General features: G+C 36.1%; 1 protein-coding gene and 1 long non-coding RNA gene across 8 annotated transcripts in view; one reads left to right on the forward strand and one right to left on the reverse strand.

Annotated features, from left to right (window-relative positions):
- Positions 1-24,729, reverse strand: part of ZMYM4 (zinc finger MYM-type containing 4) — a 145,359-nt gene that overhangs the window by 19,035 nt on the left and 101,595 nt on the right. For all 7 annotated transcript variants that reach the window (XM_049618724.1, XM_049618720.1, XM_049618719.1 and 4 more), the window contains 16 exons: positions 23,756-23,906; positions 23,151-23,266; positions 21,823-22,098; positions 21,502-21,652; positions 20,275-20,447; positions 19,340-19,490; positions 18,635-18,775; positions 18,275-18,312; positions 17,192-17,336; positions 13,470-13,588; positions 12,386-12,557; positions 9,291-9,344; positions 8,717-8,896; positions 8,284-8,378; positions 1,620-1,791; positions 1,347-1,442 (listed from right to left, as the gene is read on the reverse strand). In XM_049618724.1, coding sequence (XP_049474681.1) covers positions 1,347-1,442; positions 1,620-1,791; positions 8,284-8,378; positions 8,717-8,896; positions 9,291-9,344; positions 12,386-12,557; positions 13,470-13,588; positions 17,192-17,336; positions 18,275-18,312; positions 18,635-18,775; positions 19,340-19,490; positions 20,275-20,447; positions 21,502-21,652; positions 21,823-22,098; positions 23,151-23,266; positions 23,756-23,906 — 2,230 coding nt within the window. The remainder of the gene's footprint in view (positions 1-1,346; positions 1,443-1,619; positions 1,792-8,283; positions 8,379-8,716; positions 8,897-9,290; positions 9,345-12,385; positions 12,558-13,469; positions 13,589-17,191; positions 17,337-18,274; positions 18,313-18,634; positions 18,776-19,339; positions 19,491-20,274; positions 20,448-21,501; positions 21,653-21,822; positions 22,099-23,150; positions 23,267-23,755; positions 23,907-24,729) is intronic.
- The window catches only part of LOC125913569 (uncharacterized), a 106,612-nt gene that overhangs the window by 3,948 nt on the left and 77,935 nt on the right, over positions 1-24,729 (forward strand). The window lies entirely within an intron of this gene.

Here is a 24,729-nt window from a genome sequence, read left to right on the forward strand (position 1 = left end):
AGGGGATTTAGATGTACCGGAGAAAATCAAGAAGGGCAGATGGAAGCAGATCATGGTAAACCTCACATAGCATATTAAGGCTTTGAAATCAACTAAGAACTGAATTAATTTTGGGAGTTACCCAATTTGATTTGTAGAGATACTACTTCAGTAGAGATCCTACTTCAATTCAGATTAGAATTGAAACACTCTTTCTAGTCACTGCTCATCTATATTGAGACAAGACTGCATGTTTGCAAAGATACACTTGAGTTCCCCTGAAATGATTTTGCAAAAGGTAAAAGTGGTGGCTCAGAGGGCAAGGGCCATGTTTGACCTTTTCACCAAAGCACCTAACCACTATGTCTACTAACCACCTAGCACATAAATTCAGTAAGTATTTTTTTGATGAACGAGTAGCAAAAATGAGTAGGCATCCCCTGTGGCTATTGCATTTAGGGCTGGTAGTCTAATATAGTATTACCTCTTCATTCTCATTATCCTTCTTTCTTTTTTAAAACAAAGAGTGCTGTGGCTCAAAGTGGTTGGTAAAGGGACCAATAAACCTCCATAAGAGGAGTATACTTATATCACTCTGTAGAGATTACACTTGATCTGTAGGAACTGAATGAGTCACAGACCACAGCAGCCACTAACTAAAAGCCAGCAGGATAGACTGAGGTGAAGCCAAGAGTGCATGCAACTACTCAGTTGTTAGATAGAAGGTATAGTTGGAAAGAGGCAAAAAAAATCTAGTGACAAGGACATACTCATCCATTCCTGCCCTATCTCATTCCACAAAGATTATAGTAAGTATATTACATAAAACAAAGATAATAAAAAAGGAAAATATAAAATGAAAACAAAAGTTTAGAATAGGAATTTCCAAACCAAGGCAGGGGGAGTGGGGGAGTTAATGTGGGCTCTAAAATTATACACTGTTGTTCTACGTGAAGTGTTTATTGGGTTCCAAATTTCCCAGCACCCAGTCTCACAGAGCTTGTTACTAGGAAAAATTTCTACAGAAGAGGCAAGGCTTTTCCAGGTACTTTTCTTAACACCAACACCAACAACAGAAGTTCCATGTGGGTTAGGTTACACATACAGGGCTCAAGAAGGCAGATTTGAGCCACCCTCATAGTGTTGGAAAAAGGAACAAAATTCCTCATATTTGCATAATGAAATCATGCCCGTACAACCTTACCTTTATAGAGCTTGTGCTCTTTATAACTGAGAGTAGGATATTAATTTCTCTCTTTTACCATAAGACTTCAAATATTAAATATTCCATTTATAAATTTACAATTGACAATAATATTAAAAGTGATTCAGAAAATTCAGATTACAAGCAGAGAAATGATTTTTACCTCTACAGCCTGGCTCTGAGGATTCTTGAGAGAGTACATGGTCTTGAGCACTTCCTAAAGGGTCAGAACATGGGCTAGATGCAGCATGTTCAACACCTGACAAGGTGAAAAAAGAAATAAGAAGTTAAATAAAAATGGGAAAAATTTTAAGGTAGGACAAAACCAAAGTTTTATGGGATTTTTGACCTAGTATGCATCCCTTTTGTGTAGATTAATGACTTGCACTCTATCCTCCCAACCACCTTAAGATACAAATTCATGCTGTGTATTTACCGCCACATTTCAGATCCCCCTGATCTTCCTTGGCATTTTTCCACTGAACCCAGTTCTTCCAGGCATTTACCCCGTACATGTATTTCAGTGTCATCCCAGACACTGAGCACCCCTGAAAGGCTCCTTGAATAAGACTTCTGGGCTCCACAGCCACTATAGACTTCTTCCGTCCCTGTAAGAATTCCAAAAGTTTATAAAATATAACATTTAGTTTCGAATCTTTAAGAAACAAGCTCTCAAAGAGAGAAGGGAATAAATTTACAGAATATGCAATTGTTATTAGATCCTAAAGATTCAGAATTCTTAAAGCTAGAAAGAAGCTTTAGAGATTAATCCAATCCATATGTGAAAAGAAAAAAAGAGAGTTAAATGCAGAACTGTAATGATTACTAACACTTAAATACTCACTATATTCCAGATACTGGACCTACCCAGTGAGGTATGAACAACCATTTTTACCATTCAGGTCTATTTCATGAAAAACAAGAGTAGATCATATTCTGGGATAAAAAACAAGCCTCCATAAATTCTCTAACTATAATCAAGTTAAACTAGATACCAGTAGTGGAACAATATTAAGAAAATGCTCAAAAATTGGAAATTAACCAACACATTTATAAATACTCATGGTCAAAGAAGAAACCACAAATGCAATTAGAAAATACTTTGAACGTCAGTGAAAACAAAAACCAAGCATTTTTTTCCCACAGTGCTAAAGCTTACAATGACATTTATAGTATTAAAATGTGTCTATGAAAAATAAGTCTAAAATCAATAATCTAAGCTTTATCTTAAGAAACTAGAAAAAGTTGGGGCGCCAGGGTGGCTCAGTCGGTTAAGCGTCCAACTTCGGCTCAGGTCATGATCTCGCGGTCCGTGAGTTCGAGCCCCGCGTCGGGCTCTGTGCTGACTGTTCAGAGCCTGGAGCCTGTTTCACATTCTGTGTCTCCCTCTCTCTCTGACCCTCCCCCGTTCATGCTCTGTCTCTCTCTGTCTCAAAAATAAATAAACGTTAAAAAAAAAAAGAAACTAGAAAAAGTAGACCACATTAAAACCCAAAGTAAGAAAAATAAAAGAAATAATAAAAGGGCACACTCATAGGGAAATACAAATCAAAACCACAATGAGAAGCCACCTTACACCTGTCAAAATGGCTAACATTAACAACTCAGGCAACAACAGATGTTGGCGAGGATGAAGAGAAAGAGGATCTCTTTTGCGTGGTCAGTGGGAATGCAAGCTGGTGCAGCCACTCTGGAAAACAGGATGGAGGTTCCTTAAAAAACTAAAAATAGAACTACCTTACAACCAAGGAATTACACTATTAGGTATTTATCCAAGGGATACAGGTGTGCTGTTTTGAAGGGGCACATGCACCCCCATGTTTATAGCAGCACTATCAACAATAGCCAAAGTATGGAAAGAGCCCAAATGTCCATCGATGGATGAATGGATAAAGAAGATGTGGTATATATATACAATGGAGTATTACTTGGCAATCAAAAAGAATGAAATCTTGCCATTTGCAACTGCATGCAAGGAACTGGAGGGTATTATGCTAAGTGAAATTAGTCAGAGAAAGACAAAAATCATATGACTTCACTCATATGAGGACTTTAAGAGACAAAACAGATGAACATAAGGGAAGGGAAACAAAAATAATATAAAAACAGGGAGGCAGACAAGAGACTCATAAATATGGAGAACAAACTGAGGGTTACTCGAGGGGTTGTGGGAGAGGGGATGGGCTAAATGGGTAAGGGGCACTAAGGAATCTACTCCTGAAATCACTGTTGTATTATATGCTAACTAATTTGGATGTAGATTAAAAAAAAATAAAATTAAAAAAAAAATATATATATATACATATATATATATATATGTATATATATATATATATATGAATAAATATGTCAGAAGAAAGTAAGGTACATCCCACAAATGCAAACTTAGCTTATCATTCAAAAAATTAATATGTATCATCATTTTTAAATTTCTTCTTAAGTTTATTTTGAGAGAGAACACATGCACAAGCAAGGGGAGGGGCAGAGGAAGCATGAGAGAGAATCCCAAGCAGGTTCTCCACTGTTAGTGTGGAGCCCAGCATGGGGCTTGAACTCACAACTCAAACTCAAAAAATGAGATCATGAAATGAGCCGAAATCAAGAGTCAGATGCTTAACACACAGAGCCACCCAGGTGCCCCTGTATGTCATCATTTTAATAGACTCAAAAAGAAAAACCAGATGATCATTGCAATAAATACAAGAGAACCACCTGACAAAATTCAACAACACAATCATGATAAAAATTCTCAGCAAATTAAAAACAGAAGAGAACTTCCTGGACCTGACAGAGGACAACTAGGAGAAACCCACAAGTAATATCATACTTAATACTGTAAGACTGAGGGGCACCTGGCTGGCTCATTGGGTAGAGCGTGTCACTCTCGATCTTGGGATCATGAGTTCGAGCCTCATGTTCAGTGTAGAGATTACATAAAAATAAAATCTTTAAAAAACAACACTGCAAGATTGAACACTTGTCCTAAGATTAAGAATAGACATGAAGACCTGCTTTCACCACTAATATTCAACATTGTACTAAAGAGCCTAGCTAGTGCAATATATCCAAAAATAAATAAATTAATTAAATTAAATTAAAAATAAATAAATAAGTAAAATAATAGAGGCATTAAGATTAGAAAGGAAAGAGTAAAACAATCTTTTTTTTTTTTTTTTAACATTTATTCATTTTTGAGAGAGAGATAGAGCATGAGTGGGGATAGGCAGAGAGAGAGGGAGACACAGAATCTGAAGCTGGCTCCAGGCTCTGAGCTGTCACCATAGAGCCCAATGCAGGGCTCGAACTCATGATTTAGATCATTACCTGAGCCAAAGTCGAACGCTTAGCCAACTGAGCCACCCAGGCACCCCAAGAGTAAAACAATTTTTATTCGCAAATAATATGATTGTCCACGTAGAAAAGTCTAAAGATTTTGATTGAGCAAAATCACAATACATAAACTCTATACAGAAAAAGTAATCTCTATCTTTATATGACAATGACGAATATTAGAAAATGAAATTAAAAATAATACTGCTGGGGCGCCTGGGTGGCTCAGTCGGTTAAGCGTCCGACTTCGGCTCAGGTCATGATCTCGCAGTCCGTGAGTTCGAGCCCCGTGTCGGGCTCTGTGCTGACAACTCAGAGCCTGGAACCTGTTTCAGATTCTGTGTCTCCCTCTCTTTCTGACCCTCCCCCGTTCATGCTCTGTCTCTCTCTGTCTCAAAAATAAATAAACATTAAAAAAAAAATAAAAAAAAATAATAATACTGCTTGGGGCACCTGGTGGCTCAGCTGGTTAAGTGTCCAACTTTGGCTCCGGTCATGATCTCACAGTTCATGAGTATGAGCCCTGAATCGGGGTCACTGCTGTCTGCACAGAGCCTGTTTCGGATCCTCTGACCCCTCTCTCTCTGCCCCTCCCCTGCTCATGTGCAAGCTCTCTCTCTCTCTCTCTCTCTCTCAAAAATAAACATTAGAAAATTTTTAAATAAAAATAATACTTAACACAGGGTCAAAATAAATTTTAAACACTTATTAGATAAAAAGTATGAGACTTGAACAATAAAACATATAAAACATTGCTAAGAAAAATTAAAGATGATCTAAATAAAGGAGAAAAACATAATCTTCATAGATTGAACAGCTCGAAATTGCAATTTTATGCAAATTGATCTTTGGATTCAGAACAGCCCCAAATTTCCAGCAGTCTTTTTTATAAAAATTGGCAAGTGATTCTAAAATTTATATGGATATACGAATGACAATTTTGAAAATGAACAACAATGTTGGAGGACTTATACTCCTGATTTCAACACTCACTGTAAAGCTACAATAATCAAAACAGTTGGTACTGTATTAAAATACACATATAAATCAATGCAGAATACAGTTTCAGAAACAGACGGACATATATACAGTTGGCTGATGTTAATAGAAGTATAATTCAATAAGGAAAAGGACAGCATTTTCCCAGATGGTACTAAAACAGTGGGACACCACATACAAAAAATAACCTTGACGCTTGCCTGAACTCATATATAAAAATCATCTTAAAATGAATCAGAGACACATAAAATCTAAAATATAAAACCAGAAGGAAACATAAGATAATATCTTAGTTGCCACAGGTTAAGCAAAGACTTTTACATGGAATTCTAAAAAGCATGAATAATAAAAAAATTAAAAATTGATGAAAGAGGACTTTCACAAATTCAGAAAGTTCTGTTCTTCACCATTAAGAAAATAAAGAAAAAACAGCATAGAAGCAAAAGTCAGTTTGAGAAAATAATTACATCCATGATAAAGAACACTTACAACTCAGTAAGAAGGCAAACAACCCAATAAAAGAAATGTGCAAGAGGGGCACCTGGGTGGCTCAGTTGGTTGAGCATCCTGACTCCTGATTTTGATTATGATCTCACAGGTCATGAGATCAAGCCCTGCATTGGGCTTTGCACTGACAGTGAGTAGCCTGTTTGGGATTGTCTCTCCCTCTCTCTCTGCACCCCTACCCCTGCTTGACATACACTGGCTCTCGTTCTCTCTCTTTCAAAGTAAATACTTAAAAAATAATAATAAGGTAGTTTTTTAAAAAACATTTACAAAAGTTTTGAATAGACACCATACCAAAGAAAATACAAGAATAACAAATATACACATGGAAAGATATCCAACATCATCAGTCATTAGGTAAGTATAAACTAAAGCCACAGTGAGATACCACTACACATTCACTAGAATGGTTAAAATTAAAAATACCAAGTATTAGCAAAGTCATGGAGCACATTGGAACTCATACACTGCTGGTGGGAATTCAAATCAATACATTTACTACCCTGGAAAACAGTTTGATAGCTTTCCTACAAAGTTAAAAATACACATACAGTAAGACCCAGCAATCCCACTCCTGGGTATTTTTCCTCAAATGAAACTATATGTTCACACAGAGATTTATATTAAAATGTTCACAGTAGTATATCTGAAATAGCACCAAACTGGAAATAACTCAAATTACCATCAACTGTTAAACAAACTATGGTTTGTCCATTCGATGAAATGCTACTCAGAAATAAAAAGGAATGAATGGCCTTACTGATACATGGAACAACACAGATGAATCTCAAAACCATTATGCTAAGTGAAAGAAGCCAGACAGGGAAGACGACAAATCACAAAACTCCATTTATATGAAATTACAGAAAAAGCAAAGAGGTACCATTTTACATCAATCTGCAGAGCGGATCGGTGGAACTGGAAAGGACAGACTACAAAAAGGTCTCAGGGAGCGTTCAGTACAGTGGAAGAGTTATGGTTGTGATGGTAGTTACATACTTAATATATCTGACAGAGCCCCTCAAATATTACACTTAAAATTTATGAACTTTTAGGGGTGCGTGGGTGGCTCAGTTGGTTAATCATCTGACTTCTGCTCAGGACATGATCTCATGATTTGTGAGTTCGAGCCCAGCAACAGGCTCTGCTGACAGCTAAGAGCCTGGAGCCTGCTTCAGATCTGTGTCTCTAGCTCTCTCTGTCTGCCCCTCCCCTGCTCACTGTCTCTGTCTCTCTCTCAAAACTAAACATTAAAAAAAATTTTTTTTTAATTTATGCGCTTTTAGATGCAATTATAACTCAACAGAGCTAATTAAAAAAAATATAAGGCCATTATTCTTTTAATTTTAGTGTGGGAAAGCCCTGTCAATATGAGAAAATGTCCAAGTGAATTTCACTATTATACTATATTATATAAAATAATAAACTTCATTATTATATGTAAAAAAGGCTAAATTTAGAGGTTTAAAAAAAAAGTGTACAATGAGGATTTTAAAAAGTTTTTTAAAGTAAAACAGAACAAAAACATCCTTAATTTTAAAAACAAAGAGAGCCTGGTAGAAGAAATATAAAGTAAAAGATAATTTTTTTTTTTTTGTAACAGCAGTAGTCTGCCAAATATTGTTTATTTAATTTAAGTTAATCAAGTGCAACACAAATACATTTATAAAGTTTTATAAATCTATAAAAATTTCGTGATTATGTGGCACATACACAGGTGTGGTATCATATGCTATTTAGAGAGGCAGGAATGCTGTCTTTTCTTGGGTCTATATGGGTGAAGCCTAGGCCGTGACTCAAAATATATGCTCAGGAGCTCATCAATTCCTACTGAATCCTGAATGATTTTCTGTAACACAAGTGAGTAACAAAACAGAGTAACAAACAATCCACAAGGAAACTGTAAACTTGCCTGGTTACCCTTCTACCAGCTGGAAAAGGTATAATGGTGATACAGACCATGACATTCACAAGAAACATCTGAGCAGCTACATAATAACAACCACATACTAAGCATTTGCCCAGTGCTGTGCTGGGAGACTTGTCTCAGTACCTCTACTACCATAACATGAGGTTTACACATCCCTTTAAAATATCCAAAAGATATCGTTCTTGATTATAAGAAACAAAATAAAGGCATAAAAATACAAGGTTGTGTAAAACAATATACGGAATACTGGGACGATGGCTGTTACAGAGCTTTGTAAACAGCAAGAATTAATAAACGCCAAAGAAAACGCTAGAAATATTAAGCTACTGCTTACTCTTCGTCTGGGCTGAGGGAAGCCATCTCTGTGCCGTCGTCTTGTTCGGGAACGTGCCTGGATTCCCTGTCCTTTATTCAGTGGGTCAAAGGATTCTATTAATAATAAGCAGAAAGCATATTATGATATAAATAACTCACAGAATTATATAGAGACTTTGGGGGAGAAAATATCAGGTAATCATCACTATATTATTTTTTTATGATCAAAAAAGGTGGATATAGCATTTAAATAAAAACTTCACTAATGATGAAGGAAACCTCCTGCAAGATTACAGTGTGAAAGGTTAAAAAAAATTAACCACTTTATTATTTAACCTTCAAAGGTAGAGACCATTTGTGCCTTAGGTTATCAGACAGTATAACTGCTTCATGATGTCAATTCAGAGTTCTACCAATCTTCTAAAACCAAGAGTATTTTATGTTGCACAAACCTGATGGAAAATCTGCTTCCAGATCCTGCTCAGTTTCCCCTTTTGAGAACTGCTTCAATTCTGAATCAGCCTCTTGCACAGCATTTGACTTTAAGGCATAATGATTCAACTCTTCCTCCCAGCTATGTGGCGTAGATACTGCCTCTGATTCAAGATCACCACTGTATGTACTTCCTTGGTCTGAAATATACAGAAAACAAACAAATGCTCAAAATGAGATGGACCCTATACATGCTCAGAAGCCCTCCCGAACCCCTGAATAACAAAACCAAGATATACCTGCTGATTTAAGTAGGTACACTCAAAAGATGAAGTAATTTCTTCACCAGCCTCACAAAACTGGCTTCATATTCTTGGTAAACACTTTAAAGCATTATTTTAATTAATCCTTAAAACCAGTATCTGAGTTACCTTTAATTATTCTCATTACACATTAGCATACAATCATAGACATCTGATGCCCCTTACGAATAGCTAAAAATACAAATATTAAATCCAAGAATACTAATACTTTATGGTTTCTATGACTGAGAATAATATTTCTAAGATCTAAAATATATGTAAAATTACAAACCTTTTTCAAAAATCTTGGTATCTAAAAAGAGCTCCTGTTCAGAAGTTTGGGATCCTAAGGGAAAAAAAGCACATAATTAAAGAACTTACATGTATTCACAAAGCAAACTGCATCTCAAATGAAATGACTACATTATATAAATGAATCATACTAGGGAATGCTAAAAAAATAGCCTTCATATGCAGGGGCACCTGCGTGGCTCAATCGGTTAAGCATTCAACTTTGGCTCAGGTCATGATTTCATGGTTCATGAGTTCAAGCCCCACATTGAGCTCACAGAGCCCACTTAGAATCCTCTGTTCCCCTCTCTCTCTGTCCCTCCCCCACTCATTCTCTCCCTCTCTGAAAATAAATAAACTTAAATAAAAATAGACTTCATATGCAGAAAGAATAATTCATTAATAAAAATAGGCATTAGTGATAAATGCAATTAAATTATAACCCCTAACAGTGTTTATATTTCTAAGGTAGCAGTACAAGAGAAGTCATGTCAAGAGGGACCTTTATTTTAGATTTACATTCCTGTGCTTTCTTTTTTTTTAATGTTTATTTATTTCTGAGACAGAGACAGGGCATGAGTGGGGGAGGGGCAGAGAGAGAGGGAGACACAGAATCTGAAACAGGCTCCAGGCTCTGAGCTGTCAGCACAGAGCCCAACGCAGGGTTAAACTCACAAACCGTGGGATCATGACCTGAGCCGAAGTCAATCGCTCAACCAACTGAGCCACCCAGGCACCCCATACACTCCTGTGCTTTCTGAATTTATTTTTTACCATGAAAGGCACACACATACGTAATTTATTTACAAACTGACAAATATGCTTTGAATTGCTTTTTCCTCCCAGAATATATCTTAACACTACACTGAGAAGTCACTAGACTTAGAATATAAATACAAGTTACATGAACAATCAGCACATGAATGAAACCAAACACAGTTCTATCAATTAACTATTTTAAAACTAAAGTGCTTAAGGTTTTAAGGGCACCTAGGTGGCTCAGTAGATTAAGCATCTGACTTTGGCTCAGGTCATGGTCTCGCGGCCCATGGGCTTGAGCCCTGCATTAGGCTCTGTGCTGTCAGCTCAGTCTGGAGCCTGCTTCAGATTCTGTCTCCCTCTCCCACTACCATTCTCCCATGCACGCGCGCTCTCTCTCTCTCGCTCTCTCTCTCAAATGTAAATAAACATTAAGTTTTTGTTTAATTTTAAAAAATAAAAGTAAAGAGCTTAAGGATTCAAAGTAAAAAACAAAACAAAACGCTTTTTAAAACCCAGGACTACAGCTTCTTTTCTCTGAAATCAAACATAAATTAGCCAGTTCTCTTCAGGAGGAATAAATTTCTCCCTCCTTTATGTTTCTAAACCATTAGATTTTACTTACCCTCTAGTGATTACAACTATCTTTCTTAAAGCTTAGTTTTAAAAAATTTTTTCAGTCTGACTCAATTTTTAGGTTAAGAGAAAGTCACAATATTTGTTCAGAGGAAGCACCTAAAAAATGTTAACTATTTTTTTTTAATGTTTATTATTTTTGAGAGAGACAGAGAGCAAGCAACGGAGGGGCCCAGAGAGAGGGAGACACAGAATCTCCTTCATGATTATGAGATCATGACCTGAGCCAAAGTCGGATGCTCAACCAACTGAGCCACCCAGGCACCCCAAAATGTAAACTGTTAATGTGAGTGGAAAGCCAACTTAAAATGAGGTTTTCATGAATTGCTAAACTTCCAAACTAAATATCAGAAATTATAAGATCAAGCATAAGGGGCAACATTCTAAGACATTAAAATCTACATATACATGGGTCAGAATTATGAGATTATACACTAGAGACCAAAATGAGACCAGAAACAGTAGAATAGTAACAAATAACCTTTTTTTGCAACTCTGACAATATTATGATTTTAAAACTTAATGGCATCACTAGAGGAATGTTGATACTTTTTTTAAAAAAGTGCTACAGTGTTTGGCCTGCCTGGGTGGCTCAGTTTGCTAAGCATTTGACTTTGGCTCAGGACATGATCTCACAGTTCTTGGGCTCGAGCCCCCATATTGGGCTCTATGCTAACAGCTCACAGCCTGGAGTCTGCTTCGGATTCTATGTCTCCTTGTCTCTCTGCCCCTCCCCCACTTGTGCACTATCTCTCTCTCTCTCCCTCCCTCCCTCCCTCTCTCTCTCTCTCTCAAAAATAAATGTTAAAAAAAAAAGTTACAGTACTCAGAAAATCACCCAGCATTTATTATGCAAAAATCTAAACCTTAGCTTTGTAAAAACCATCAATAAAAAAAGAAAAAAATTGTCAAGAAAAAATAATTTCTTGACTCATCAGTGATACAGGAAAAGGCCTTGGTATATTTTGACTATCCAAACACAATTTTCTCTATGTCTTCTTATATCCCAAAATCAAGAAAGTGCTAAGGCCAGAAACCTTTCTGGATATGTCCTGCTAGTATTGGTTACTATCATCAACTTTGGAGGAAGACAGACCTGAATTCAACCTCTAGTTCCGTCACTTCCTGATTGCACAACCAGGGCAAGTAGGATATCCTATTTTTCCAAATGAGGAATCTAAAGTAAACAGTACCTTCCTCATAGGGCTGTTGTAAAGGTTAAATGAGGCAATGCACACAGTGCATTTAGGACATGCCTACAGTATGTAAGCACATAACTACTGTTCTTATTGTTATTCCACCCCACTGAGGGGGATTTATCTATAGGTTATTTTGAGCCAAATGGTTTTCCATCATAATATTCTATTTACCTTCTATGAACATGCTGATTATTATATACTAACAATTCTTACATGGGGATCATGGCTTTGAATACAGGAATGAAGTTAGAAAATAATCATGAAAATGGATTTACAGGCAATTTTTCTGGAATCATTAAGAACTAAAAACTGTATTGACTATAGATATATAATTTCATAAAAAGGAAAGAAGTTTCAGAGGTATCAACAAGTTTAACAAATTCGGTATTTAAACACAAATAAAGCTTTTAGAGATATCTTGACTACCCAATACTTAAAATTACTTGAGCTACCTGAAAATTTGTGTGTTTTCTTTCTTTCTTTACTTTACAATTATACCAACCTCCCTGGGATAGAGTCTTCTCCTTCTCTTCATCTTCTGCAATCATTTCTGCCATCTCAAGGAGATCAGCTTCAAATGGATGTGAAGGAAGCTTCTCCTTAATGTCTTCAATACTTTCGGTGACTTTATCTTCATTATCCATCGAGGATGGAATAAGCATAGGGACAGGCATCTAAAAGACCGAGGACAGTTTCTTGGGAACAGGTTTGTCATCAAAACTATTATTTGTCACATGATTTAAGCACTAAAATAATGAACAAATTCAGATATTTCTATTGCTAATGATTAAAATAGTCTTGCTAGTTTGTTTTTATAAGACAACAGCCATTTAAATCAAAATTCAATTAAGTGCTTTTCTGGATAGTCAACAAAATGTGTTTCTAACTCATCTAAAATAAGTTATCTAATACACACTAGTTTCTGATTATATTTCTTGCTTAACATTTTCAGTTTCACACAACTATTTTCCTTAAGAATTCACCAAGGAAAGGGGCGCCTGGGTGGCTCAGTCAGTTAAGCGTCCGACTTCGGCTCAGGTCATGATCTCATGGTCCGTGAGTTCGAGCCCCGCGTCGGGCTCTGTGCTAACAGTTCAGAGTCTGGAGCCTGCTTCGGATTCTGTGTCTCCCTCTCTCTCTCTGACCCTCCCCCGTTCATGCTCTCTCTCTCTCTCTGCCTCAAAAATAAATAAACATTAAAAAGAATTCACCAAGGAAAAATATATTTCCAATACAAAATGAACACATTTTTTAAAATAGTGAGAATAATATAAATCACAGTATTTATTTTTTCACCCTTGTTAGACTCTAGAATTTTAACACACATACACATGTCTGAGCTTTTTCTATTTAAGTGGTCTTATTGTGTATGGAACATTATAAAAAGGCTGTATCATAGCATTCTCTGAGAAGGCAGGGTATAAATACAAACAGCCCTTAATATACTCCATATTAAGTAATACAGTAATATGATAAGAGCCAAACACTTTTTTACCAAAAAGTGAAGAGTTTTTAAATTGAGCTGTAACATTTTAATTGAGGAAAATGTGCACTAAATCAGCCTTCATCTCTACATGATTACTCACGGGAACTGGAATTCCAAATGGGACTGGTGCATACTGAGTATAAAGATGAAGAGGTATGGGCACAAACACTGGTACGGGAACTGGCACCACAATGATCTGGGGCTGACTTGGAGTGTCTTCTAATGAAAAATAAATAAATTAAAAAAACCAAAACAAAGAGGGTTAGAAACATCTGAATATAAATTTTTTAAAAAGCAATGGGGATTTACAGTTCCAAAGAATTATAATTAAAAAAAACTTTTTAAAGCACACAGACCTATAGTTCAAAAGTGTAATCTATGACACTGGCAGTCCAAAGAAGAAATAACTAAACTAGCAAAGAAAGGTTTGAGTATAGCAAAGATAAAAAGCAGGCAACAAAACAATGAGCAATGATATGAGGATACAATGAATGAAGGATATAATGTGGATTAATGCATGTAAAGAACTGGAACAATTATCTTAGAAGAGGGTTACAGAAAACTGCTAACATGAATAAGAAAGGTATGTTAAAGATGAGATTAAATAGGGCCATTTTTGTGAAGCTATAATGAACTTGAAAATAAATGTTTATGTATTCTGGGGGGAGGGGGCAGAGAAAGAGGCAGACAGAGGATCTAAAGTGGGTTCCATGCTGATAGCAGAGAGCTTGATGTGAGGCTCAAACTCATGAACTGCGAGACCAGGACCTGAGCCAAAGTCGGATGCTTAACCGACTGAGTCACCCCGGCACCCCTATAATGAACTTTTAAAACCATTTCTAGTAGATAGTGTGGAGTTACTGCAGATCTGTTAGCACAGAGTAATATGATGAAAAGGTCACTAAAAAAGATTAATTTGGAGGCCATCTTAGTATGGAATAAAAAGTATATGAAGTGTAAAAGGAGCAGGCAATTGAAGTATGTACATACAATGAAGATGATGAGGACCTGGACTAGGGTGGTTATGATACCTACAAAAATGAATAAATACATACAAGCAGATTTTTTTTTTTAAACCTTCTTTTTTTTTTTTAATGTTTACTTATTTTTGAGAGAAAGAGAGACAGAGCACGAGCACGGGAGGGGCAGAGAGGAAGGGAGAGAGAATCTGAAGCAGGCTCCAAGCTCTGAGCTATCAGCAGAGAGCCTGATGCGAGGCTTGAACTGTGAGATCATGACCTGAGACAAAGTCGGATGCTTAACTAACTGAGCCACCCAGGCAAGTGAGCCACATACACATATTCTAAGGTATTAAAAAGATGAAACAGAACTTAGAAACCTAAATGAGAATAGGGAAACTAAGTGAGAAGGATGGAGAATTCATCCAGTGTTTAACAGGTATCCTACAGGGTCCTTTCTATGTGCCAGAAAAATACCCTAGATGATTATAAAACCATTAATGTAAGAGAAAGGTAATGCTAGTGAGAAGAAGTGAAAAGCTGACAAGTTGAGTAGGGTTAGAGGTAGGAAATAATATCGGATCAATTTTACCATGGTCTAGTGGACATTAAAAATTACCTGTCAATGGGAATGCAAACTGGTACAGCCACTCTGGAAAACAATATGGAGGTTCCTCAAAAAACTAAAAATAGAACTACCCTATGACCCAGCAATTGCACTACTAAGGTATTTATCCAAGGGATACAGATGTGCTGTTTTGAAGGGGCACATGCACCCCCATGTTTATAGCAGCACTATCAACAATAGCCAAAGTATGGAAAGAGCCCAAATGTCCATCGATGGATGAATGGATAAAGAAGATGTGGTATATACAGACGATGGAATATTAGTTGGCAATCAAAAAGAACGAATTCTTGCCATTTGCAACTACATGCATGGAACTGGAGGGTATTATGCTAAGTGAAATTAGTCAGAGAAAGACAAATATCATATGACTTCACTCATACGAGAACTTTGAGACGAAAACAAATGAACATAAGGGAAGGGAAACAAAAATAATATGAAAACAGGGAGGGGGACAAAACATAAGAGACTCATAAGTATGGAGAACAAACAGAAGGTTACTGGAGGGGGTGTGGGAGGGGGGACAGGCTAAATGGGTAAGGAGCACTAAGGACTCTACTCCTGAAATCATTGTTGCACTATATGCTAACTAATTTGGATGTAAATTAAAAAAAAAAATTTTTTTTTTTTTAATTACCTGTCGATAGGGGTCTGGGCAAAATGGGTGAGGGGGAGAGGGAGATAGAAGTCTCCAAATTATGGAATGAGTAAGTCACAGGAATAAAAAGCAGAGGATAAGTAATACAGTCAATGATACTGTAATAGCGATATGATGGGGACAGATGGTAGCTATACTTGTAGAGAGCACAGCATAATGTATAAACTTGTCAAATCTCTAAGCTGTGCACACCAAAACTAATGTAACTGTGTGTTTCAACTATACACAAAAAATAAAAATAAAAATAAAATCACCGGATTAGAGATGTCTGATAACCAAGCTACATAATACTAAGTAAGTCACTATTAACTACAACACAAATATAGGCTGAAGTCATCTATAACATTACTATTCAATGTGGTCCATGGGGGCTTTAAGAAATGCAAAACCTCAGGGGCGCCTGGATGGCTCAATCAGTTAAGCATTTGACTTCAGCTCAGGTCATGATCCCACAGTTCTTGAGTTTGAGCCCTGCAGTGGGCTCTGTGCTGACAGAGTGGAGCCTGGAGCCTGCTTCAGATTCTGTGTCTCCCTCTCTCTCTGCCCCTCCCCTGCTTGTGCTCTGTCTCTCAAAAAACATTTAAAAAAACAAAACAAAAAAAAAAAAACCCAACCACTTAAATTCTTTACAAATTGTCCTAAGGGAATACAGCAAATAGAGAGACATTTATTTGAGAAAATCTACCTAAATACAGTAAGAATAGTGGGAATCTATGACATGTGCTCCACTACTTACTCCATACCCCAGCTCAGCCAGCTCAACTTGACAGAAGTTCTGCTCTGGGTAGGTGTGGCCAGGAGGAATGGGATCCTATTTCTTCAGTTCCCAAACAAGGGTTACCATATCTCACCAGGGGGCTGGCCACCATCATTTCTCATTCCCTCCAACTCCATATTGAAAAGTTTAATTTCCTGGTGAGTACAGCTGACAGGCTGGAGTCTCCCTTTGTCCACCCAGCTGCCACCCATAGGGTGCAGTAGCCCTACTGCAGGATTGGTAGGCCAAGAATATGGGGTCCCAATCATCCTCAGCCCAGATCATTTGCAGGGCAGAGATTCCAGGCCAGGAGAGGTGAGCTGAGAAGATCAGAGGACTGCACCACACCAGCATCCAGAAAAGTAGATTAGAGGATTTTGCTTAGGGATGGCAATTCAAAAGAAAAGAAAGCCCCCCCCACCAAAAACCTTTATTTGATATAGAGGGCAGAAAAGTTCAAACATAAGGATCCTCTATGAAACTACAACTCCTATTAAGAGCCTGTCTATATAATTCCAAAGTCTACCCTTATTCCATAAAATTACACTGTCATTAACAAAAGAAAATGAAGTGTTCACAGTATGGTATTATCAATTAACTACCTTCTCTTTGGCATAACTTAATTTCCAGAGGGTGAAAATACCTAACTGACAGGAAAAGTCATGAGGATGCAACTGGGTGATGTACATAAGCAATCAAACACATCACCCAGGGAATAGGCACTCAATTAATGTAAGCAAATCTCGCATTCCTTCCCCACTAAAAATAAATATATATATATATATATATATATATATATAGGAAGGAAGTGCAAGGAACATACCTGTCTGGCATTCTTTGTTTTGGGTATGTGGTTTGCAAGAAGTGGCTTTAGTCTGTGTGATAGGTTTACACAATAAAGCTTTATTCTTCAAAAGTCTTGGGGGCTGGGAAGGTGGCAGTTTCAGAGCATCTGTTTGTGTACTTGCCTAGAAAAAAAATCAGAAACCAAAGAGGTTTCAAAAGCTTATCATTAATTAGAAGAAATACTATAATTTCAAAAGAAACACTACATTGGAATTACATGGAAGACAAAGAACATAAATATTCAACTAAATATGTAAGAAATACAATATTCCTGAAATACCAATAGCTATATAAGAATATTTTGATAACTATATACTGACTCTGAATGTATCTAATTACCAATTCTATTACCAAGAAAAATGCTATTTCTATTATAAGACATTGCTGGTCAATCTGGCTATGTTTAAAATGAGAACTGTTATTTCCTGACTGAGTTGAGTCTTAAAAGACTTAGGTTCAAGATAACTAGAAATAACATAAACACTTATGATCATTTAAGTAACCTAAAAAAAGATGATGTGAAAGTTATCTAACAGACCAGGAAACACTTCAGAACTGCTACTGTTCTAGTCGTAAGTTTTTCTCCTATTAATTTTCTTCTAAGAAACAAAGCAAAAATTATTGAGGAAAAAAAAAAGAGTGCTTACTTAAGGATAATCTGCTCTGGGTGGAAACAAACTGTATTTTATAAATACTTTATTTACAATCTGACTACATTACAAAATGTCCCAAATACCTTTATGCCTGAATTCTGTAAAATTTTATTATCTACTATTAAAAACAACAAAAACAAACCAACAAAAATAGCCTTCAGTAACTATGCAGAGATAGCAAGTATTCAAAGAAATCAAAGTACATTAAAGACCTAATTAAATAACCACAATATGAATCAATCAATAAATAACCAGAATATCTTATTCCTAAACAAAGGTTATGAGCTTATGAAAATTATTTTACATAATAAAGAATAAAGCATGGAAAATTAGCATAGACATATTCATACTGTACAAAACTGGAAAATAAACACAGTAGCAATACCAGTTAAAAGAATAAAACTTACATCCCCAATGATTTTCGCTGTTACTGTTGGAACTGCACCTGATATAAATTAAAATAAATATTTAGGATCTTACACAATTATTTAAACATAAACAGTAGCATTTAAAGCTGATGGTGGGATAACAGACACAAAATCTCAAAATAAAAACAGATATTATCTTAATTCATGGGAAGACTAGCATCTAAAGTATCACGTGAGAAAAAGGGACGAAAACATTGTTTAGTGCCCAACAGCCCACAGAGAGCCACCACTCATAATATAAATGTGTCAAATATTTGAAAATGACCAGTGATGGAAAAAAGACAGAACCAATGTACTCAACCTCAAAAGGCTAGATAAATGCTTTCAAGTCAGACATACCTTGTAAGACACTGTTAGAATTCACTGTGGGCTGAGCAGCAGGAGCACTGGCTAATGATACCACATTGGCTATAACTGGAGTTGAATCTTTTCTTAGAGATGGGGGCCCTGCTGAAGCAGCTGGCACCATGGAAATACTTGCTGATTAAATAAACAAAAATAAAAAGACCTCATGTAATTTATATGCACATACATAGAAACCAACATCTCAAGGAGGTTAAGCAATGCTTTCAGTAAAGTTAAATTCTGTCAGAGCAAAGAATCACATTAGGATTAACTGGGGGTTTTTTTTCCTCTTTTTTAATTAGTGAAAGAAGTATTCCATGTATTTTCTCTTGTAAAACTACACATGTGGTGTATTTAAAAGGCCATGTGATTTATATTCTATGTCCTTTGTTACTCTCTCAAATCCTTGTTTAAGGAAGTCAAGGTGTATATACCCATTACAAAATATTAACTGCCATTCTGTCCCATAGTTCTTACAGAGTTTATTTAATTCAAAATGTTCAGAGAAAACTAAATGAACTCCTTTCTACAAAGCTTTAATCCTAAGATGTTAAACAAAAAGGGATTCAAATGTTAATGTCATTTGAACAGAGTGAAATTTGCATTTCATGAAATTATTAACAACTGTTTAAAGTTCCCAATCTGTAGAACAGTAGTTGGTCCCTGGTACTGATCAAAGACTATAAAGTTTAATTTTACCTGCATTGTTTTGTGAAGGTGGGTCACACATACTTTGCTGATTACAGAACATCAAGATACAAAGCAGGTTACAGAAATGTTTCATTTCTCCTCGCCATTTCAAGGACTCACTGAGTTTACCCTGTCGCTTACAACCATCACATTTGGCCATCTAAAAATGAAATAAGATAGTAAAAGAGTAAAATACAAACTATCTCTGGTCTGACAGAATAAAAGGAGTTCACACAGAACAAGTGAGGAAATTAACTTAGAATTTAGAACATAAAAATGAAAACCATCCTAAAATGGTAAACATTTATCATTTTTCAAATTATTTACACTACATATTAAAAGTCACATTATAGGGGCTCCTGGGTGGCTCAGTCGGTTAAGCGTCCGACTTCGGCTCAGGTCATGATCTCGCGGTCCGTGAGTTCGAGCCCCGCATCGGGCTCTGTGCTGACAGCTCAGAGCCTGGAGCCTGTTTCAGATTCTGTGTCTCCCTCTCTCTGACCCTCCCCCGTTCATGCTCTGTCTCTCTCTGTCTCAAAAATAAATAAATATTAAAAAAAAAAAATTTTAAAAAAAGTCACATTATAAAGATGCCAATAAAGAGTAATTAAAAAACATAGTGAAATGAAAATAAAACCTATCTTCTTCAAAAACTTCAGAAGACAAATTCATTTTAGTTAAATAATAAATAGATAAAATGCTAATTTTAAACTGTTTAATGTCTTAAGACTGATACGTCTTCTACAAGGAAATTAAAAACAAAAAGAACATAACTTCAGTGACATTAAAGTCATCTTAAATCTTACATTAAGGACAACATAATACATTTAATACTTAAAAGTTTTAAAATCATTACATTGCCCTTCATGCTACTTTAAAGAATAAAAGAAGGGAATAATGTATGCCTTAATTTGAAAAACCCCAAGGATATTAATTTTAATTACCTGATAGAATAGAACTGTATATTTGGACATGCATTCTTCACAACAGAACTCTTCTACTTTCCCCCCCAAATTATTCTGTACCAATTTGGGAGATGTCTGTAAACAATAACTGCACATTTTACAGTGATTTCCCCAGCGTTTCGCCAAGTCATGTTTATAAAGCAATTTGCAACCTAAAAACAGGAAAAATAAAATTAACATTAGAAAAAAATTAATTAAGTACCTACATCTTTAAACTTAAATGCTCTAAGACAATGTTTTCACACTTGGATCCTTACCAGTTAGTAGACCAAGAGATCAATTTATAGAATCTATACTATCATTTTCTTTTTCAAACAAAATAGGACAGGATAGTAAATATTACAGAGCATCACATATAATAAAAGTCAGTTTTGTTTCCTAAAACTTTGTTTTACTTGGGTAGGTGATAACATACTGGGTCACAATGTAAAATGTATTTCTTCTTTTGTGTTGTGGTCAAAAGGTTTGAAAGCCAATAGTCTAGGAGGTTAATCATGTACAGTTTTAGAATAAAACATTTTAAACATACAAAAAAGTCATCGAAATAGACAATCTACCTCATACTGATTTGTCTATTATACTCAGAAATATAATGACTATTTAAAACAATAAAAATATAATTTAGGATGCTACTAAAATGTAAGAAGTTCTATTTATTTATTTATGTTTAAATGTTTGCTTTTATTTATTTATTTATTTACTTACTTACTTACTTACTTATTTATTTAGAGGGTGCCCACAAGCAAGGGGAGAGGCAGACAGAGGGAGACACAGAATCCGAAGCAGGCTCCGGGCTCCACACTGACAGCCAAGAGGCTGATGCAGGGGCTCAAACTCACAAACTGTGAGATCATGACCTGAGTCAAAGTCAGACACTTAACCGACTGAGTCACTCAGGTGCCCCTAAGAAGTTTCTCTTTAGAAATAAGCGCCAATAACTAAAAGAATCCCTATCAACCTAAAAACATGAAATGTTTTTCACATCACCACCATCTTCTGTAATACACTTCAACAATCTTTTCCTTCATTTTAACATCTATATGATATGAAGGACTAGCTGAGTAAAAATCAAACCAAGTGTAAACAAAACAAAAAGCTTTGTTACACAATGGATAAAACAGATAAACTTACAAAGTAACAGCTTAAATTATCAGTTACTTTTAAGAGGACCAACATGATCAGTAGGTAAGATGATCTTGTCTTTACCTTCACTACAGAATGACTTGTCAGCACCTGAGAATCGCACAGTCTCCTTTACAATTTTCTCAATTTTACAATATTCACACATTGCCATTACATTATTTATTTTCTTATATTCATCAGAACAATTCTTGCCACAGAACTGAAACATTTTACCCTGTAAAGAAATAATCATTAAGTACTAATGAAACATTTGGTTTACCTTTTGGAAATCCTTTATTCTTATTTTAAAACAAGTAGTATAATTTTTAAAGATGAAAAGCTAGAAATGATTTTATAGATAGACCATTTTACACTCAAACCCTTTATCAGAATCCTATACTTTACCTTATAGTCAAGAAGTTCTGGTTTTGTGGCAAAAAGACGGTTACAGTGCTGACACTTGAGTTTTACAACACTTCGTGCAAACCCAACGTGCTGGGATTGGGCAGCAAGACGCTGGAGGCCAGCTGCAGCAGAGCTACTGATGGAGGTGGGGGAGACAGCAGAGGTATTACTCCCGCCTGCTGACACTGTTGAACCTGTGGGAATGCTTACAATTACCTGGCCCTGAGACAAGGGCACTACTGAAGAATTCATTCCTGTTGGTTTGTTGAACAAATTCTGAAAAATGAAACAAACAAGATAATCAATGTAATCATTTGTTCAGTCAAATGAGCACCGAGTGCCTAAGTCTGACAAGCACAATTCTAGGTACATAAGATACACCTGTGAACAGGCGACACTCCCTGCCCTTGAACAGCTTAGAAGTGAATGGATAGAGTGTCATTTATATGCAGAAACTAAAATAACTAATGATCTCTTTAAATTTTTTAAACTTTTTTTTTTTTAAGTAATCTCTACATGCAACATGGAGCTCAAACTCAGGACCTTGAGATCAAGAGTTGCATGTCTACTGACTGAGCCAGCCAGAGGCCCCAAACTAATAATCTCCTTTAAAAATAATATCCCCATGGGATGGCCTGGGGGGCTCAGTTAGTTAAGCGTCTGACTCTTGGTTTCAGCTCAGGGCATGACCTCATGGTTCATGGGATAGAGCCCTGCACTGGGCTCAGCAATAACAGTGCAGAGTCTGCATGGGATTCTCTCAGTCCCTCCCCTGCTCACACACTCGCTCTCTCCCAAAACAAACATTTAAAAAAAAAAAAAGGTAAATAAAATAAAATAAAAATAATATCCCCCCGGGGCACCTGGATGGCTCAGTTGGTTAAGCATCCGATTCTTGATTTTGGCTCAGGTCATGACCTCATGGTGGTGAGTCTGAGCCCCGTGTTGGGTTCTGTGCTGACAGCACAGAGCCTGCTTGGGATTTTCTCTCTTCCCGCTCTCTCTGCCCCTACCCTGCTTGTCCTCTCCCTCTCTCTCTCTCTCTCTCAAAATAAATAAATACACTTTTAAAAAGTTAACAAAAAATAAAAGTAAAATAAAATAATAACATCCTCCCAATAGATAATCTGGGTAGTAACAGTACCATTTAATTTTACAGGAGGCAGTTAAATGACATGCCTCCAAACACATCAAAAATCAAAGAATCCAAGTGTAATAGGACTGAGAGAAAAATTCAGGCAATCCAAGCATTAGCAAACACCTAACAAGTTTATATACGTTATGGTAGGCAACTCACTGACTGGAGAGGAAGATTTCTGAAGCCGTACCTGGAAAGCTACCACACAACTGTAGCTGCAGAAGTTGCGTATACTTCCATCTGACATGGCTAGGTGATACTGAGGGATTGCTGAGGTTTTACAACTGTTACATTGAACTTGTACACCTTAGCAAATCAAAATAAAAACTAGTGAGTAATATATACAAACGTATACAAATGTATGAGAAAATAAATATTATCCAATATATGAAATTCAAGGGCCAGGTCAAGTTGCAGCAACTGAAACATGTCACATACAGACAAAAACTAACTTAACATTAAAAATATTTCTTTTAATGTAAAGTTGGCATGGTAGATCTACCCTGAAACTACAAAATGAACCCTGAAATAAATCAGGTGTGGATAAAAAAAAATACCTTAAAGAAGTCATATGAAATTCTTTTGGTAAAGGGGAATGCACAAATAGGCAAGCAAATAAATAAACAGAAGTTAAGCAATCAAGGCAACAGGTGATATTTTACAACACAGATCTGAAATATTTTAAACTTGCCTTAAAAATCAATTAAATCTGGACAAAAATCTGTACTATACAAAAAGCAATAACCATAATTTTGTCAACTATTATATTTATATAGTTTATGAAACCAGTATTACCTGCAGAAGTAACCATTTTAACTCTGTAAGCAGATAAGCAATTAACAGAACAGAAAAGCTCTGTCTTTCCCAAGCTATTGGTATTTTCAATCATTTCTGCTGAGGATCTCAATGATTTGCAAAGCGCACATGGTGTAATTTTGGCTGATTTCTATTAAGAGAATAAAATAACATTCATTTTTACCAAATGATAAGTAAAAGCATAATTCTTTGAAATGTTTATACTTAACACTGTTGAAATATTTTAAATTAGTGGCTTTCAAACTTTTATGATTACAATCCTCAGTAAGAAATAAATTTTACAAAGTGACCCAGTACATACTTCTGAACTTTTGTGTTTGTGTATTATACATGTATATAAAACTGAAAAGTTTCATAAAACAATATAAATCATGATAACATGTGATGCATTTTTATATTTTCCATATATTCTATCTCATTAAAAAATAATGCTGAACGCAATCTAGCAATTAGTTTGGGAATCTACTAATTGATTGTAACTATAGTTTTAAAAATAGTATTTTTAGAAAATTACAAACAGGGAATTCATGCTCTTACACTATGCTAAAAATTAGAAGAACCCCCCTACAAAAGGTGCTATATGTGGCAATAAAATGTGAATTCAATAAAATTAATAAACTTATTAGGAAAGTCACTGCCAACTATTCTATCACTAACAACAACAAAGCACACAAAGCAATAAAGCAAGTAAGCAATAAAGTGGGAGCAAACCTTGGATATCACAAATTTTCAAATATAAGCAATCGAACAGTCTATTATCTTAAGTTTGCGCTAAAATAGGGATTCAGCAGGGGCGCCTGGGTGGCTCAGTGAGTTGAGCGTCGTCCGACTTCAGCTCAGGTCATGATCTCACGGCTCGTGAGTTCGAGCCCCGTGTCGAGCACTGTGCTGACAGCTCAGAGCCTGGAGCCTGCTTCTGCGTCTCCTTCTCTCTCTGCCTTTCCCCCACTCAA

Source organism: Panthera uncia (assembly GCF_023721935.1).
Source record: "Panthera uncia isolate 11264 chromosome C1 unlocalized genomic scaffold, Puncia_PCG_1.0 HiC_scaffold_4, whole genome shotgun sequence".
Lineage (NCBI taxonomy): Eukaryota > Metazoa > Chordata > Mammalia > Carnivora > Felidae > Panthera > Panthera uncia.